The sequence below is a fragment of the Anoplopoma fimbria genome, chromosome 10 (assembly GCF_027596085.1).
Source record: "Anoplopoma fimbria isolate UVic2021 breed Golden Eagle Sablefish chromosome 10, Afim_UVic_2022, whole genome shotgun sequence".
Taxonomy (NCBI): domain Eukaryota; kingdom Metazoa; phylum Chordata; class Actinopteri; order Perciformes; family Anoplopomatidae; genus Anoplopoma; species Anoplopoma fimbria.
This window is the reverse complement of record NC_072458.1, coordinates 21560733-21579510: the sequence shown is the minus strand read 5'-3', so window position 1 is coordinate 21579510 and position 18778 is coordinate 21560733. Positions and strand designations below refer to the sequence as shown.

Below are 18778 nucleotides of genomic sequence, written 5' to 3'. Positions count from 1 at the left end.
GATCACCATCCTAAGCACACCTGGGGTTCAAACCGCCAACCTTTGTGATTAAAGGACGACCCGCTCTAGCCACGGCCGTCCCAAGCTGCTAACGAGCTAACCTGCTAGCTAGCAAGCAGCGAGCATAACAGCGCGTTTCAGACACAATGCAGTGGCCGTTTCTTTCAATAAAGTTTGTTTTACTTGAAGAGGTAAATAAAGGTTTTTTGATCAGGTAGCAGCCTCGTTAGCTCCGTCGCAATCAGGACAATAAAGTTCAAACAATTCAATCAATTAATTGCAGCAATTTTCCATTGAAAATAATTGATTTAGCCTTTTCAATGCTGGTGTGACTGGGCCTTTATGACAGCAGCTTGTGTCGATGTAGGTGTTTGTTTTTACCCCCAAAAATGGTTTATAATTTATTTCTATCTAGAGTAAATTGAGCCATAAAAGGCAATTAAGTAAGATTATGTTTTTGCAGAGAATGTTTTACTTTGATGATCGTCCAATCACAACTAGAGAAAGAAAGGTCAACCTAGTTACAAACTGGCTGAAAGGATTAAATATATGTTTTTAAACCAAGTATACACAACGTCTTACAGGGCTCAGTAATGTTTATACTATTATTATTATTATTATTATCATCAGGTTAGTTTCATACAAAAGCAACTCGTTTGGTTTTTAAATACTTTTTCATAAATACAAAGACAAGCAAAACCCCCGTCTGCCTCCGCCTCGGCGCTCTCCGTCATCCACGCTGGATTCAAAGACAGATGAATCTGTCGGAGCTCTCCAAGGACTCAGAGGACAGTGCAATAAAACTCAAGGACAAATTCGACAAATGTGATTCGGCGGGTATCTTTCAATAAAAGTCACAGCGAATACCCGGCAGCCTTTAAACTGCACAATATTATTTTTTTTTGCTCTTTTTAGTTTTTTTTAAAGTGGACATTTCTGTCTTCCCTTTTCGAAGAATGGCTGAATATTCTCTTTTATCAACACACAGGTGACGAGGAGGAAATCAATTGGCTTTACTCACGATGAGATTAATGATGTCATCGACCCCCTTTTGTTTTTATGAAGGGGAGAGGGGGGGGGGAGCTCAAACCTCCTCTTTTTTCCCCCCTTGCTCATCTCTCCACTTCATCTTCCCACTAAAATGCCTCTTCAGCTTCTCTCCAGCCGTCATCCTCTCTACTCTGACTCTTCATCTTCCTCCCTCTCTCTCTCTTTACCTCCCCCGTCCTCTCACACCGTCACCTCGTTCTTACTCCCAGTCCGCAGTCCCTGCACCCCTCCGCCTCCGGGGATGAAGTGCAGCTGTTCGATGGTGTTCTGCCTCTTGTTGGCGAAGGCCATCCGTCGGGCGTTGGGGTGGCCTCCCCGTGTCCCCCGCCGTGGGGGTCCCAGCCGCCGTGCATGCCGGACATGCCGCCGGAGCTGCGTTCACGTTCACGGTCGCGGTCGTGGTCGTGGCCCGGCGTCGGGTGGGAGTTCATCTTGATCATGTGGTGGCGTTCCATCGACGGCGTGGCGCAGATGTTCTGCTGCGACTGGGCCTTCTGGTGGTGGCTGAGACGGCCCATGGTCGGCACCATCCCGCTTCCTGCCCCTCTGTCAACTCCTCCTCCCCCTCCTCCTCCCATTATCAGGCCCATCATCAGCCGGTCCTCCAGTCGGTCGGGGGAGACCAGGAGCCTCTCATGGGACCTGGAAGCAGACATTCGTTTATTCTCTCTACTATTAAATTATACCGTAAAATAACCCTCCATATTTAGCCCTAATTCAATATTATCATTTATTTATTTTCAACAGAGGGGTATCACGTTATCCTTACAAAAATATGTAATTTAAAAAAAAAAAAATCTCAAACAGATTGTACTTTGTAGCAGACGTTTTTTGGTTCACACATTACAATACTTCAAATGATGTAAAGTATAACAGTAGCACAGTTTTCATTATATGATTTATATCAATATGGCAAAATGTATTCTTATTCATCTTGTGATATTGTTTTAAACAACCATTGTTTAAAATACAGCACACTATGAACACTTGAATCAAAGTACTGCTAGTTTTCTTCCTGAATGACAAAGTTTTCTCTGTAGTACTTATATGTTGAGTTGATGCCTAACAGTTACTTTATGTTGCATCTCCTGATGTTTGTGGGTTTTTTTCCAAAGCAACCTGGGTTTATACTTCTTAATATATATATATATATATATATATATATACATAAAGCTCATAATTATGTCAAATGCTGATTTCAAGATCAAGAATTATCTGAAAAGATGAATCTCAAACTTATTTGACTCATAAAAAAAGAGGTAAAAAGTGTTTAGATGTTGTGTAGAGAGCATCTTCACCCTATCAGACCCTTTAAAAACTATCTGACACATTAAACTATGATTCTCTTATTATGATCTCATGTTTCATCTGCTCTCCCGTCTCGTGTCTCACCTGCGGAGCGTCTGTGAGTTGGAGCCCCTGCTGGTGCTCATCATGGCTTTGTAGTACTGGTGTTGCTGGTTCTTGGAGAGGCGCGACAGCGTGTTGCCCTCCCCGAGCAGCTGGTCCTGGGAGCGGACGCGGCGCGGCGGCCTGTCGAAGGAGGAGCTGGTGTAGTGCGTCTGGGCGGGCAGCGGGTACGGGTTGGGCGTGGAGGCGGGGATGTGGAGGCGGGGCCTGGAGCCGTGGAGGGGCAGCGTGCCTCTGGATCCCAGCGTGTACTCGCCCCCCCACGGCAGGTAGTGCTGCGAGGAGTAGAAGGAGGGCGGAGCGTTGTTGGAGCGGCGCTTGGAGTTGTAGTAGTTCGAGTACTCGTCAAGTTCTTTCTCTGGTTCGGCAAAAGAGAGAAAGAAAAAACAAGAGTTTTATTTATTAAGATGTTAAGTATTCAATTTATTTATTTATCTGTAAAATGTTTAGGAAAAAGTAGAATCTTGCATATTTAAGCATATCAATTATTGAGTTATTCTAATCTGGTTCAGGGAAAGTTTCTGCTAAATTTGAAGGAATTCCCTCGAGGTGTTCCTGAGATATGGCGTTCACAAGAATGTGACTGACAGACGGACGCTCTGAAAACATGATGCCCATAAAAAAAACAGACAAATTGTAAATATGAACATTTACAATTCCATCACGACTGGCTAAGCTCCATCCATCTGCTCTGAAGTTTATGCAATTAGGATGGACCTTATGGTTAGATTGTTTTATCAAATGTCAAAGCTCAACACTGAAGCAATTGAAGATAAAAGTAGAAAAAAAAAATGACAAAGGAGAGTAAAACTAAGAAAAAAAAGAGAGTAAATGATACAAAAGACAATAAAGATAATGTCAATGGAGATGAATGAAAAAGAGAAAAACTCTTGAAAGAGAGAGATGAGGGGAAACGGAGGAGATGGAGTCAGAGGATGGACAGGAAGTGAAGACGGAAACGATAAGACCAAAGACAAACAATGTATATTTCATGAGGCAGAAGAGAACAGAGGAACCCGAGAGCTAAAGCGTTTGATGTGAGGAGAACGAGACGGGTCACTGTGAGTGACGTGGAAATAAAGAAACAGAGACACAAAGTAAAGAGAGAAGAAAGAGGCTGAAGACTGGAGAGTTTTCTGAGGTTCATTACTAGTGAAATACATTGTTGCTACGCCTTCTGCTCCACGGCTCTACTCCACTTTAATCTTCAAAGCTTTTCCAACGGAGGCAACTCCACATGAGCCAATTTAAACATGACCTTTAACCAGAGACCTCTCTTCCTCTTCCTCCCCTCTCTTCCTCTCTCCTTCTGTTTGTTCCTTTGTCTCCTCCACTCCTCGTTCTCTTCCCCTCTCTCTCTCTTTCACCTCCATCTTCTCCCTCTGTTTGTCTCATGTCCTCTCCCTCTCTTTGTTTACTCTCCTCCCCCTTTAAGGCCACATTATCTTGAGGTTTTTTTTCTCCCCGGCTGTTCGACCTCGGACAAAGAAGCCCTTCATCGGTGTCCTTTCTGCAGCTCCGTAAAGGGGAACTTCATCAAAAAGGACCAGGTTTCACTCAACGGCAGGAGAGAGGCTGTGCTCTCTTTTTTTATTGTCACCCAATGACAACGTTTTAGGTTCTTTTTTGAGGAGGTGTTCCACCAAAACTGACATTCAGGATGTTTGCTTTTTTCAGTAATCAGAAGTGTGAACGTATTTTCAGCATCACTGAGTGATTCAGTTCAGAGGGGATTTTTTTTTAATAGTCTTTCACAGTTTCCTCTGCTGAAGCAAATCGGTGATGAAATCATCTGGTGCAAAGCAAGTAATGTCTTCTAAAGCTTTATGATTGTTTTGGGAGAAACAGGAAATAAAAGGAAGAGCTGGGTAAATGTGGTTAAGCGCACACTGTCTGCAGAGATACACATGTGCTATGCTAAGGGGACTATGGGCTGGCAATGTGTGCAGCCTCATGCCATTTATAAACTGAAGCCAATGTGGAAGTGTCTTAAAGCTGCATTCTCTCTCCTGTCCACCAGGGGGCGTCTCCTCTGGTTGTATAGAAGTCTATGAGAAAATGACTCTACTTCTCTCTTGATTTATTCCCTCAGTAAACATTGTAAACATGAGTTTATGGTCTCAATCTCTAGTTTCAAGTCTTCTTCAATACAGCATGATGTTCATTTAGTAAATGATGCTCCATTTAGACCATAAAGCAGGGTATGATTTAGGGCGGGGCTACAGTGATTGATGACTGAACATGTACTGTTCTGGTGAAGCTTTGTGCCCGACGCAGACTCTCTGGATGTCTGCAGAAAAAGTCTGTACAAAGAGCACTTGAGGCTTCTCGTGGACTCGGATGAACTGTGGACTCTTTCGCCTCCGATGATGGAGCAGAGGGAGGAACATTTTTTATTTTTGCCACGTGATAAAACTCTTAAGCAGAAAATCCGGGACGAAGTCGTTACAGTCCAGACGACGCTCCTTGAATCCTAGATTAGACTCCGGGAGACGCAGTGCTGATACACCATTTTTTATCATCATGATGCTGCACCTATTATGTTTTCTGAATAGTTATTGGTCCAATAGACGTGCAGAAATTGTCTTCAATCATCTGAAGTAGTGCAATTATGTGAAGGAGAGATGGCAGGAAATACGTGATGGAAACAGATGCTCCAACCTTCATTCACCTCGTAGTTCTTTCCCCCCCCATCTCCTGCAATATAAAAACGTAAACTGCAACGTCCATAAAAAAGGCTGCAGGACGTCTGCGTTTACTGCGACAGAGATGCTGTTTTATAAACGAGACAATGAGGAGGAAGTGGGGATGACCTCTGAAAAGGTCTGATGTGTAACGAGGAGGAAGCACAGCGTCGTCCATTTGAGCGTTTTGTTTTTTTCTCCTTTTGATTGAATGAAAATAATAAGAGAGACTCATCTGGACTTTCACCTCATTATTGCCTCCGCGTACACACACACACACACACACACACACACACACACACACACACACAACACACACATCCCCCATGAAGTAACCATCCATCACTCAGCCTGCAGACGACTCCCCTCCCCCTGCAGTCTTCAGCAATATCAGGGCGAGAGAGGTAACGAGACAGAGAGAGAGAGAGAGAGAGAGAGAGAGGTTTCCAGCCGCTCAAACGTCTTTTCTTCCCCGTCGAAGGCAGCCAGATCCCTGCAGACCAGCAGCCAACGCCCCTCCCCCCTATCTCCACATCTCTCTCCCTCCAGTCCTTTCTTCTTTTTTCTTTCACCGCCTTCTCCGTTCATTTTCTCCTCCTTCTGCATCTCTTCATGGATATCTCTGTTGGTTTGTTTTGTCTCTTCCTGCCCTGTCCTTATTTGGCCAAGCGGCTCTTTTTGTCGCCTCCCTGATGTTTTTCATCTGGTCAACTCGTTCTCCACATTTGTATTCTCCCTTGTTTCTGCTCTTATTTCATTCACAACCTTCCTCTTCTTCTTCCTCTTTCTCCGCCCTATTCACTCCAATCCCTCCATTAATTCCCCTCTTTTATGCCTCAGTTTCTCTACCTTCAAGTTCAGCAGAAACAGTTTACACATTCAGACTACACTGAGATGATAATTATTTTTTTTGCTGCTGCTGAGTCACATCTCTCCTGGCGGCCATGCCTGTAATGGATGTTTGAGTTTAACTAAGCCGGCCACGAAAGAAAAAAGAGAAACACCTGTGAAGAAATAAAAACTGGCTCATAGTTTAGTTGGCTTTCAGGCAGATTAGGAACAATGCTAGCCAGTTGCATGATGGGAAGTGTAGGATCCAGTGTTTTTGAGGGCTTAAAATCTGTCTCATCAAGTATACTTTTAAAATTAAAACTCTCAGTAATCAAATCCGAACAATCACATGATGGATTCAAACCGAGAAGTCACTTTTTCTTGCCGTTTAATCATATGTTGACACTAAATTGAGTTTTTCCTAATCTTAACAATGAATACATCACCTGTTCTTTGCTACAAAGCTCCACCAGAACACACATTTCTTTACTTTTTTTTGCATGTTGTGGATTGTGGACGTTTTGCAATACATATATATTCTTTAATAATATGACTTTTTAATATGTAAGAGGGGCCAAGTTTCAATTCTGGGCTTGATCTTGTGTGGAGTTTGCATGTTCTCCCTGTGTCAGCGTGGTTGTATACGGGTTCTCTGACTTCCTCCAACAGTCTAAAGACATGAAACTTAGGTCAATAGATCTTAAAGGTGAATGTGACTCTAGGTTTGTCCAATAACAGCTGGGATCAGCTCCAGCCCAACCGTGACCCTGAACAGGATATATGGATGGAGGGACTCTGGGTCTCCATTGGAGTCCATTGTAGCTGTTTTGACTCCAAGCTGGCTACAGCTTCTGTCATCGCAGTACAAAGTCGAGATGAAATGAAAAATGCTTTTTTAACAACCACAGGATTTGATTTAAATCCGTCTTGTAACTGAACACCGCTCAAATATTCTGTTTCAATGTGAAATATGTCAAAGTACAGAAGATAAAAACGCTCTAACTTCTGTTTCACTTGGTCTTTAAGAGACACAATTCAAAGTTACATTGTTCAATGTGATGTGTCAGAGGTAAAATGATCAAAATGAACCTTGTGTGTAAATGACACCTTTTGAGAAATTCATAAATCAGCGTCTGAGTTCAGACACTGAGGCACAAGAACTCCACACTTCCAATGTGGCTGCCACCTGGTGTGTTGCATCACCTGCAAGCCTTCCTGTCAATCAATGCCACTTATGCTCCCCCTCTAAACTTTATCCCTCTATCTTTCATCTCCACCTCCTCCCCCCACATCCCTTATCCCCCGGCTCACCCAGCCTCTTCAGCGAGCTGTAGCGGTTGATCTCGGGTTTCATGGCCGTCTCGTAGGACGGCGGCAGCTGGGCGAGGTTGTGGAAGGAGTGGGAGAAGGACGGGTGGCTGCTGTTGTGTCTCATGCCACCGCCGAAGATGCTGCCGCCTCCGACGCCTCCGCCGACTCCACCTTTACCGCTACCGGACAGCAGGCTGGGTCCAGAGGAGAGCTGGGAGGTGTTGTTCATACGGGCGCCTCGCTCTGGAAGGAGAGAAAAAAAGGGGGTGATGAAGGGAAGGGGAAAAGGAGATGGAGAAGATAAACAAGTGAGGAAGAAGGAGGAGAAAAAACAAACAAAACAAATAAACAAAAGGGAAAAGAGAGATGGAGAATGTAAAAGGGAGGAGGAGAGGAACAGAAGAGATGAGGATGGAAAGAGAAGAGAAATAAAAAGATAGGAATAGAAATGGACCAAAAAAAAAAGGGGACAACAGAACAAGAGTAGAAGAAGATTCAAGCTGGTTAACGATCAGTGAACACAGGAAGTGTCTCCGAGCTCCATGGCGACCATCTATAAATACAACTCTGAACTGATCATCTGAGGCTCCAACACAAACACATCAGCCACATGTAAAAACATAGAAATACACTGATAGCATCAAGGGTGGGGGGGGGGTCTACAAACACACACATTCACATTTATGCAAAGTGCAAAAGCAGCACATCGATCGATACACGTAAAAAAATAAATGATTTGACTTATGTAAGATTAGCAGTGTGGGGGAGGGGCAGGGCTGTCTGTTTTGCAACATGTATATCAGTTACATCATACAGTATGAGAGTACATTCATTTTTTACCAAACAGACAGGACGTTTTTTTTAAATGTGACCTCACATGTTGGGGGTTCTGCACATTTAAACGGGGGACTAAAAGGTTTATAATCTGAGATCGACATGCTGCCCATCGTTGATCGTCTTCAACCACTGAAGACATTTATACAACCAGAAGACGAGTAACTTAATTAACTGCTTGGTGACAGCAGCAGATATTTAAAAAAAAAAAAAAAAAAGAGAAAAGTGGCAGCAATAAAAGATTACGTAACTCTGGAAAAAAAAAATTGTCCGTTTGCTGTTGTTTTCCCCGTCTTTGGAGACACAATCGATGTGGAGTCCATTCAGGGTGGAAACGGTTATGAGCTGCGATCTCGTTAAAGATTACTGCTGGACAAATACTGGCCATTCACCATTGACAGTAATGGGCAATAATGGCCAATAATGTCTCTGTTAAGCGTCACCCAGGGAACACACACACACACACACACACACACACACACACACACACACACACACACACACACACACACACACACACACACACACACACCACATCCACTTCTGTACCGAGCAGGTTACACACACACACACACACACACACACACAAACACACAGTGGAATAAAAGCAATGCTAGCTGTGAGATCATGGTTTATAAACGAGAGGTAGAAAGAAAATAAAAGCATCAAACATTGAGCCCTTTTTGTTTCGTGTCATGATACAGAATTAGCTCTGCATTTCCAAGAGTGCATGGTCATTTTTTCCCTTTTTTTTTGGAACTCCTACGACGGCTGGCAGAGAGGTTTGATAAGGGTGTCATGAAAAACAAACAAAAAAAAAGGGAACTTTGTGCAGTTTTTTTTTTTATCTGACTCAGAGAGTTGAAGTGTTCTGCTCTTGTATCCTCCGTCAACATTATCTAACACAGGAAGAGTGAGGACAACGCTAAACATAGCCAAGGACAAGCAGCAGATTAAAGTCGTCCAATATCACCTTTTTATACACTCAAGCTTTCAAGTATGAACTGGAATAGCACTGATTATGTGTATGAATCGGCAATTCAATTGAAAATATCAGACAACAACCTCTTTGCTATTTGTTTTTATCCTTTGCTTCATGTTAAAAGCAAACAAAACTACGAAAAAGACTTTCTGTATTTTTAGAGGCAAACTAAATATTTTACAGTTACAAATCTTATTTCCAGCAATACTGTATGTAAGAGATACTTAATGATTTGTTTGTTTAGGCTTGATGTGAGCTTATTATATAAAAAGGGAGGTTAAACTGAAAAGTACAATTGAAACTGAACTTTTATTTAGTTTAAATCTGTACTCTGACATGATTTTATTCTTTACTGTTGCCTTCTTGTGTAATCCATGCCCAGAGGGACACATGTAGGTGTAATGGTTTGGAATAATTGGCACTGAAACTACTTTAAAAACGTACAGTGAGAGTCCTTCTTCTCTTCATACTCGTGATATTTCCACACAGCTCTTTCCAGTTTTCTGTTGCAGCCACGTTGGACCTTAACAAACAATGATTTCTATTTATTGTTTCTTTAGTACAACAAATAAAACCCACTCTTGCTAGCATTGCTTTTCTTGTTTTCTTGGTGCAAAGCCTGGGAAAACAGACTCAGGTGAGGTGCAGTGACCTCGCTGAAGCCGAGAGCTCCGGGAATGTGAAGTGTCAGCTGATAGGCGCACAGTTGCACATCACTGCTTCACAGAGAGGGAGGAGAAGGAGAAGGAGAAGGAGGAGAAGAAGAAGAAGAAGAAGAAGAAGAAGAAGAAGAAGAAGAAGAAGAAGAAGAAGAAGAAGAAGAAGAAGAAGAAGAAGAAGAAGAACAAGAGAAGAACAAGAAGGAGAAGTAGAACAAGAACAAGAAGAACAAGAACAAGAAGAACAAGAAGAACAAGAAGAACAAGAACAAGAAGAACAAGAAGAAGAAGAAGAAGAAGAGGAAGAAGAAGAAGCACATTTGGAAGCAGGCTTGTGGTGGTAAGTGGGTGGTGCATAAAGCAGAGGGCAGGCCAGACAACTTTTAGCTCACACTCTTATGAAAGATGTGTCACGTTCAACACAACTGCGCCTTTTTTTTTTAAACGGCGTGTGTTGACGGCGGCACATCTGTTCCAAGAGTGCAGGACAGCGAGGCCGTCATACCAACGACAAGACAGACAGACAGCGTGGTAGACAGTGAGGGGCCGTGGTTCAGGCCGGCGGCCCGTGGACCGCCTGTGCTGGACCGTGCTGCTGACCACGAGGCTTACCGATGGTAGCAGAGTGTTTGGGGCTGGAGGCAGACCCCTGCTGGTTAAAATGGTGGGGCAAGTTCCCAGCTGCAAAGAGAGCAGAGCCGACAAACTGATGGACAACGTACTCCAGAGGCTCGGGGCCGAGAGTCGAGTAAGCAAATGTGTCAATAGAGAGGACAGAGAGGGATAGACAGAGAGAGACAGACGGTCCCTCCAGGAACTGGCTTTTTAGATTTACTGACACACATTTCAACAATAAACTCGATCAAAATGCTGATTATCATAAAGCAGCATGTCTATTCATGTTTTCAGCAACTCCAGAGAGGAAGGAGATGTTTTATTCTTCATTAAAAGTTGAAAATACTACTTTGTTGTTTGCATACTATAAACAGAACAACTTAAACATATTGATATCAAGTTTAAAATCAAGATTCATGTGCAAAAAGTCAGGTTTCATGTGTTTTTAATGTGCTAATGTTGAAGTCAATCCGTAGAATATACAATTATAAAATGTAGTTTATGTTTTAACGATGTGTCCAGTGTCTTTGACAAGCAATAAGAGTAGTTATGCACGGAAATAAATGTGGACTTTCTGCAGGGCTCGACACTAACAGTTGCCAGGTTGCTATTGGCAACCATTCTGAGAATCAGGCAAACAATTATTGGCCTTTTTTTTTGACATATTTAAAATAGAGAATTCAAAAAATAACCCAAAATAAATATTTTTAAAATATTCATTTGCGTCAGTGATATTTAAATGTTGCTGTTACAGTTAGTAATTAGTTTGGTTAATGTGATAAAGCTTTTATTCTTTTATGTCACATTTTATTGAGTATCCAGATTACTCAAAATATAAAGTAACTAAAAAAGGCAAGCACATTTTCAGTTTCAACACATCAAAGTTGATGCCTGGTTTCCAGCCTGGCAGTTACTTTGAGAAGTTAGTGTTGAGCCCTGTCTCTCTGGGTTATATTTATTTGTATTAAAGTACCATATCTTCCTTGAGTTGAATTTCTTATTGTTAAAACCTTAAAATGTCTGCCAAAAACACACTCAGCAAAATCCTGGAGAGACTGAAAGAAGAGAGCTTGTTTTGAGAGACAGAGCAGCAGAGAGAGAGATGTGTGCGTGTTATTTTTGTGTGTTTGGACTGTAATTGTGTTAATTGATACAATACAAGAAAAATGAACAAGTTCAGCAACAATCTGATTATCAACCACTCATTTTTGTCTCATCAGAAAAAACACAAAGCTGTCGTAAATGGGCAGCCAAAGGTGCATTCAATTAAAAAAAGACTTTTTAAAGCACACATCCCTCGATTTAGCTGAGAAAATTGTTAACTTGAATTCATGAAAAAAACCTTCTCATTCCTCCATGATGAACAAATACAAAGAACAGAGAATATTCTATGATGAATTGAAGTAAATGGAGACCGCTTTTACTTCATTTCATCAAGATTTTTCTCTGTTGTTGGATTCTCCGTTCATCGTAGAGGCATGAGAGAAAAAACAAAGTACTCTTCATTAACTACAGGTAATACTTTTCTAGATGTAAGAGAGCATCTTCTAAGTCAAAATTAATATTAATTTCATTATATTTTTTGATACAAAGGTTAAGACAAATATTCTAGAAGTGAAATAACTGATCTGTTTTATATTAAATACTCGTGCAAATAAACACTGACAAGATTTTTTTTGTGGGCACAAAACATTGAATGTAGTGTTAATCTACTCTAGAAACAGAATAAATGAAAGTGAATCCACATTATTAAGTATTATTTGACATACATTCTGCTAATGGATGAACTAATGTGGCTCCATTGTAAAAGCTAAGGCCCTGTGAGATCATCGTTTATCCTCAGTCACAACAAACCTATTCCAGATACTGAGGTTTGAATAAAAAGCAGTTACCATCCTCGTCAGTGGGGAAGTGACACCTTTAATTTCCTTAATTAATAGGATCTATTTTCTTCTTTATTCTGCTGATTAAACACGGAGGTTTGTGTGACTTACTGCGGTTGTCTTTGCTCTGCAGGATGGGGGTGTAGTGGTTCTTGGACGTCCGACCGTCTGCGGTGGTGGCCGTCAACAGGGCGGAGTTGTTCCTCTCCCCCTGCTGCACCGGGCTCGACTGGTGACGGAGGATGTCCACCAGTGATCTGACACAGCAGAGGACGGACGGACGGGTGAGAAAAGAGAGGAGGAAGACAAAGACAAAGAGGTCAGAGGTGAGAAAACAAAGACTTTATTGTTTTTAAAGTTGGAGCTGTTTTTGTTTTCGTTAAATGGATCTCAATATATATCTCTGCTAATATCACAACAGATTATTTAAGTATGTAAACAGCACATAAATATGCAAAAACTTGTATATTATTACATCCTTTATCTCAATAAGTGATGCCTTTGTCTTCACACCTGCATAATCAAAGTCTAAACGGATGCTTATATTCTTCATGTACTCTGGTTTTGACAACATGACAAGGTAAAGTGTTATATTATATACTTAAATTACTTAAATCACAAGTATTTGACAAAATATTTGTTTGCCAGTATTGTTGCATTTACATGTAAACTGTGTCATAGCTTGTTTTAAACACTTCTTTATATATTTTTTCGATATCCAATATACTGATTACGTGTTTTGTTTGTAGAATCTCAATCTGAAAAGTATCTATAGCTGTCAGATAAATGTACAAAATACAATATTTGCCACTGAAATATATTGGAAAATGAAAATACTCACGTAAAAGCACACATTTTGAACTTTGTTACACTCCAGCAGTGTTTGATTTACCCTCTGACTCACTATAGTGACCAGGTCAGACTCAGGAGAGGTTTACAGTAAAATGAAAGTATGAATTGTTTTGAAAGTATAACAGAAATTGAAGTACTTGCATACTTGTATTTAAAGCTCTAGCACTATTTAAACTAAACTTTTATTCTGAAAAGTCTGTACTTTGGTCTACATCGTCACTAACAGTCAGTGAACCCATCACACCTGTCCCGTGGCCTCACCTGGGCATGTTGATGTCTCTGTTTCGGGGTCGACGGGCCACCTTGCTGAAGGCGATCCTGACGCCCACAGCCACCACCAGAGTGAAGGAGATCACACCTCCGATCACGTAGGCCGTACTGGAAATGAAGAAAAATACATCAGCGCACTGAGACAAAACATGCTTTAGTTTCTAGTAAAACATTTGAGTTATTAATGCTTCTTTTATCATATTTTCTAATATACTTCTTTGCTTTTTGTCGTTTCTGGAGTAACGTTTCTCATCCCTCTATCTCTATGACAATGTACTCCAATCTTGGGAGGAACTTGTAATTATTTGACTGTAGTATTTATACTTTATAGCAAAAAATGAAATAACACAATGCAGAATTAAAGCATAACTGAGGTAGATAAATGTCTAATTTGGCCCGTGATGTACTGATCAGACAGGTGAGTTTTTGCAGCTTTTTAAAATAGTTTTCATGAGAGTGAAGCCTTTTGATTTCTGCTTTTTCTTTGCTGAGTGCATCGAGTTTTCTCGAAGCGGAAAAACGCCAAGGTCATTAGCGCTTTTTCCTCATTGTGGTGACTTTTGCTGGATACAAAGAGATATATATGACTTTACAAACAGAGCTACGGTGATCTGAACAGAAAACAGAAGGAGGCAAATTTAGCTGTACTTGAGATTTCTAACTAACAGATGTACAAGAGCACATGTTGGAACAACTTATATTTTTTCTGTATCAATACATAACAGGAAATGGCACATGTATACATTATCATGTTTAAAATAATCAATTTCAGACACTCTTTTAGGGCTGCAAGTCATTGATTGATATATTGCTCTTATTTTTTAATTGATGCATTGTTTGGTCTATAAATTATCAGATAATAGTGAAAAGTGTTCCTGTTTTTGTCAACACAACAGAACAAAGTCCAAAAACATTGAATTTGGAATGATTTAAAACAGAGAAAACGGTCAAAATAGTTGCATTTGAGGAGCTGAAAACACTGAATGTTGCTTGGTAAATTCTACTAAACCACAAAAATAGAGACAAATGATCGTTTTAGCAAGTTAAATGCAGCGAAGCAAATACAAGTTTTGTTTCTTTCTTTCAAAGACAAAATATCAAGCAAAATCAGGAACATTCCTCATTAGTTTCTGCTTCAAAAGGCTAACGATGAAATACTGCTGACCTGCTGTTCTGCTGCTGCAGCGTCTCAAAGTCCGGGTCGGGCTTGTTCCCCGAGCTGACGGTGACGGGCACCTGCGGGTCGGCCCACACGGGGGAGTGGTAGTTGTTGCAGGACTCCTGGTCCAGCCGGCTCCTCTGGTGCTCGCAGCAGAACCGGTAGTGGCAGGTCCCGCAGCAGTAGATGTAGCTGCCCTTGGAGCAGTTGAAGGTGCTGTCGAAGTGCCCCATCACGTCGTAGTAACCCCTGAGGAGAAAAGTTAAGGAGAGTTTAACAAAGAAGTTCTTTCTTTTCTTCATGACTTCATTGATTGATCCTTTTCGGAGGTAGTTTTCCAGTCAGCTAAGGCACTTTTCTTTTCTTTTTTTTGCACATTACTAGCTAACATTAAAGCATCACAGTCTCCATAAGGCTCCAAAGACTTTATAGGACTATTTGAGGATTTGTTTTAACTTAGAATATGCTCCTATGACTGTGAGCAGACTTTAGCAGTGGAGGCTAACATTTTCAGAATCAGAAATAAATATATATATATATATAAATATATATAAATAAATGTATATAAATAAATATAAATATATATACATATATAAATAAATATAAATATATATATATATATATATAAATAAATGTAATGTATATAAATAAATATATATATAAATAAATATATAAATAATATATATATATATAAATAAATAAATATAAATACATATATATATAAATAAATAGATATTTATATACATATATATAAATATATATATACACACACATATATAAATATACATATACACATATATATACACAAAAGTATGTATATGAACATAAAAACAAAACAACAATGAAATGGAAGTAATTGCATAACTTTGCATTTGATTACAATAAAGCTATTTAGTTATACATTCTAGTTACTCTTGTGTTGTGTGTAAATGTAAACATCTCCGTTATCAAATCTTTATAATAGGCAGTAATGTTTTTCTGTAAACTCTTACATTATAATGACCCAACAAAAAGACTCTTCTTCTTCCTCCTACTGAGGAGTTTTCTGTGTCTTTGTTGCAGGAAAGTTAAAATTCATGTAACGGTGGAAGACGTAGTCATTTAGCGCTGTGTGTAAACTAGATTTTTTTTTCATGTTTGATGAGCTTCAACAGATGTTGGATGTGTTGTTGTTTTTGATAAATCAAATCAAATAGTGGAGCTCTTTTGTTTGATGTCTGTAAACAACAGCGCTGGCAGCTTCAGAGATCTCATCTCTGTTTAGTGAACACGCTCAGAGGAAGAAGATCTGAATTTGGAGGAAAAAAAAGATAAATACATCTTGTTTTTTTTTCTTCTACATCTTGCTCGCATCACCATGGCGATTTCTCCAACTGGAAGAATGCAGGGTGAAAGGTCAAAATTATGTCGTTTTCGAATCTGTGTCTGTTATTACTGTTGTGTGTGTGTGTGTGTGTGTGTGTGTGTGTGTGTGTGTGTGTGTGTGTGTGTGTGTGTGTGTGTGTGTGTGTGTGTGGCTCCAGCACACAAACTGATTTAGAGCTGATTACACGTTGCCTGGCAACAGCAAGACGCCTCTCAGTGCAGAGAAATATATAAGCTCTGGTGAGATGGAGATCAGAGCTGCAGCGGGAGGAGAAAGGAATCATGATGCGCCTCGTTGTTTTTATGGCATCCAGTGTGATCAACGCGTTACACAGATGGAGACGCAGCTCAGCCACAGAGAAGGTTTATACCGTACAGCACGCCAAAGGCTCGTCATTTATGGGTTTCTTACACGTTTCCACAGTTATATTTGTGCACCCAGAAGTTGTTGATACTTCAGTTAAAGCGTTAAAGAATCCTTCTTAATAAATTAGATTTAATCTGCCTTTCAATACTCAAAATAAACACAGATTCACACCAACAGGAAGTGGTCATAGCCGTACCTGCACACGTCCACGTCCACCAGCTGTCTTGGAGGCGGAGCCACCTGGGCGGCGCCGAGCGGCGGCTTCAGGGCGTCGGCCGTCATGTTCCTTGGCAACATGGTCTGGGGGAGGGGCTTCGGGGGGAGCTCGGCCATCGCCGGGGGATCGTCTCCGTCCTCCACCTCGGCCGCTTTGGGCGCCACTTTGGGCCCGGCGGGCAGCGGCTTGTAGCCGGTCAGGAGGAACAAGGCGGTGTTCTTTTTACCGCCGCCGCCGCCGGCCATGGCCCTCTCATGGCTGTCCGTGGAGACGGCGAGGCAGGAGGAAAGAAGGAGAACGAGGAAGGAGCAGAACATCCCTCTTGCAGTTATAGATTTCATTGTTTTTCAAGTTTTTGAGCCGTTGTTTAAAAAAAAAAAAAAAAAAAATTCACATGAACAGCTTCTAATCCAAGATGGCCGCCTCTCGATTTGTAAAAAACAGTTGGTATGAAAAGGTCTGATGAACTGGCTCGTTGTCTCGGGGCTCTGAGAGTTCGAGCGATGTGTCGTGAAGGTGTGTTTGGCGTTTCACTCGTTCAGCTTCATGTAAACATTTCTCTCCCTATAGACTTCCTGTAAGTCGCTTTGGATAAAAGCGTCTGCTAAATGACTGTAATGTAATGTAATGTATAGAAGTCCTTCACTTAAGCAGCTTTTGTAAACATTGAGGTCTTGCAGAGTTCTTTTTAGGCCTCTATACAAACTGCCTGTGAAATGGCTGTCGTTCTGAAATCAACTGATTATAAATATAGAATAACGTGGTTTGTTTTATGGCAGCAGGTGTGTTTAACTGAATTTTGGTCTGTCGTTCGACAACGTTACAGTCTCTAGGCCAAACTATTAAAATAGGCAGTAATGTTTTTTTACATTTTCTGTAAACAAGATGAGAAAAGTGTAAACTCTTTTAACGTACAGACCCAACAGGAAGAGTCTTATATCTCCTACCGAAGGGTTTTCTGGGAGTCGTTTATACACGGAAGTCACGTCAGATGTAAAAATGTAAATCTGTAAACATTTAGCGTTGTATGTAAACTTTATCTTTTCGCGTTTGAAGACCTTTAACAGACGTATGGGATGTGTTATTGTTTGAGTTTGGCACTTCTGTTGTCCTGCGTGGAAAACTTTTGTTAAAAATCATACGTGAAAAATGTATTTTTAAATCAAATATTGTAGCTCTGTGTGTCTGGTGTCTGTAAACAACAGTGCTGGCAGCTTCAGAGATCTCAGCTTTGTTCAGCTGAGAGGAAGCCGGTCTGAATTTGGCACAAGCTGTGACTTAAATGTGTATTTTTTTTTTTTTTACATCATGTTCACAATTTGCCGTTAAACAAACTCTTCCTCTCAAATTAGAGATAGCATCAGAATCAGTAAAGGTCAATATGCTTGAAATTTTGGTTTAAGATAGTAAATTTAGACGTTTGACTAAAACAGCTGCAGAATGAAACGTTAAGCAGCATTAAAATGGTTAAAAAAAAAAGTCCTTCCAGCAGATACTAGAGGACGTTCAGCTCAATAATGTCAAGGCATTCACAAAAGAGTGATCAATAGAGAGGAAACTGGTGACAAAAAGGTAAAAAAAAAAAAAACGGGAGGATCTATGTGCGTTCGACACCCTTATTTGAGTGTCTTTGCTCTGAATTTAGCTTGGCCCAACAGAAGAGAACGAAGGAGGGCTTGGGCCCGGTTCTAGCAGGGCAGCGAGGTTCTGCCCACAGAACAGACATGAAAATGTCCGGATTCATCCGTCAAATCAGAGGAGCGCTTGGTGGGGGTGGGGGTGGGGTGGGGTGGGGGGAACTCGACGACAGGTCCGTCCGCTCTAAGTTAAGACACGGGTAGAAGAAGAGAACCCACGTTTAGAACTTAGGGTTCTCCTCACTAGCAGTTTCGTCATTGACTCCCTGAAGAGGAATCTCAAACATGGTGAGGTGCTAAATGAGAGAAAGGTAAAACTCGTATGGCTGGTGTTCAGTATGGCTTCAGGTCATGTCCTTACAAAACGTCCGCAATGGATGTAAATACAGTGAAAGGTTTTAAGTTGCATTTTTTGTCTGTTTTGTTTGTAAAACTGGGATGAGATAAAGGGGATTTTTTTTCCGGTCGTTGCGTAGAATCGAAGCGCCACGTGTGGAAGAAACAGAAGACGACAAAAGAGCCACTGGAAGAAGGAGATAGGCAGAGTGTTTCACAGCGCTGACGGAGACCACCGTGTTTATCCAAGCCTTTCAGATAGCAGCAGCAGCAGTGGTGGTGGAGTATTTATCAGGTCAGACCCGTCAGTCAAACT

General features: G+C 41.0%; 1 protein-coding gene across 1 annotated transcript; it reads right to left on the bottom strand.

Annotated features, from left to right (window-relative positions):
- Positions 1 to 1230: 1230 nt before the first annotated feature.
- shisa7b (shisa family member 7) lies at positions 1231 to 16830 on the bottom strand. The gene is given in 9 exon segments (XM_054605541.1): positions 1231 to 1370; positions 1373 to 1692; positions 2443 to 2818; positions 7287 to 7529; positions 10374 to 10442; positions 12371 to 12516; positions 13373 to 13489; positions 14547 to 14789; positions 16469 to 16830. Coding segments are annotated over 9 exon segments (2016 nt in total).
- Positions 16831 to 18778: the final 1948 nt, after the last annotated feature.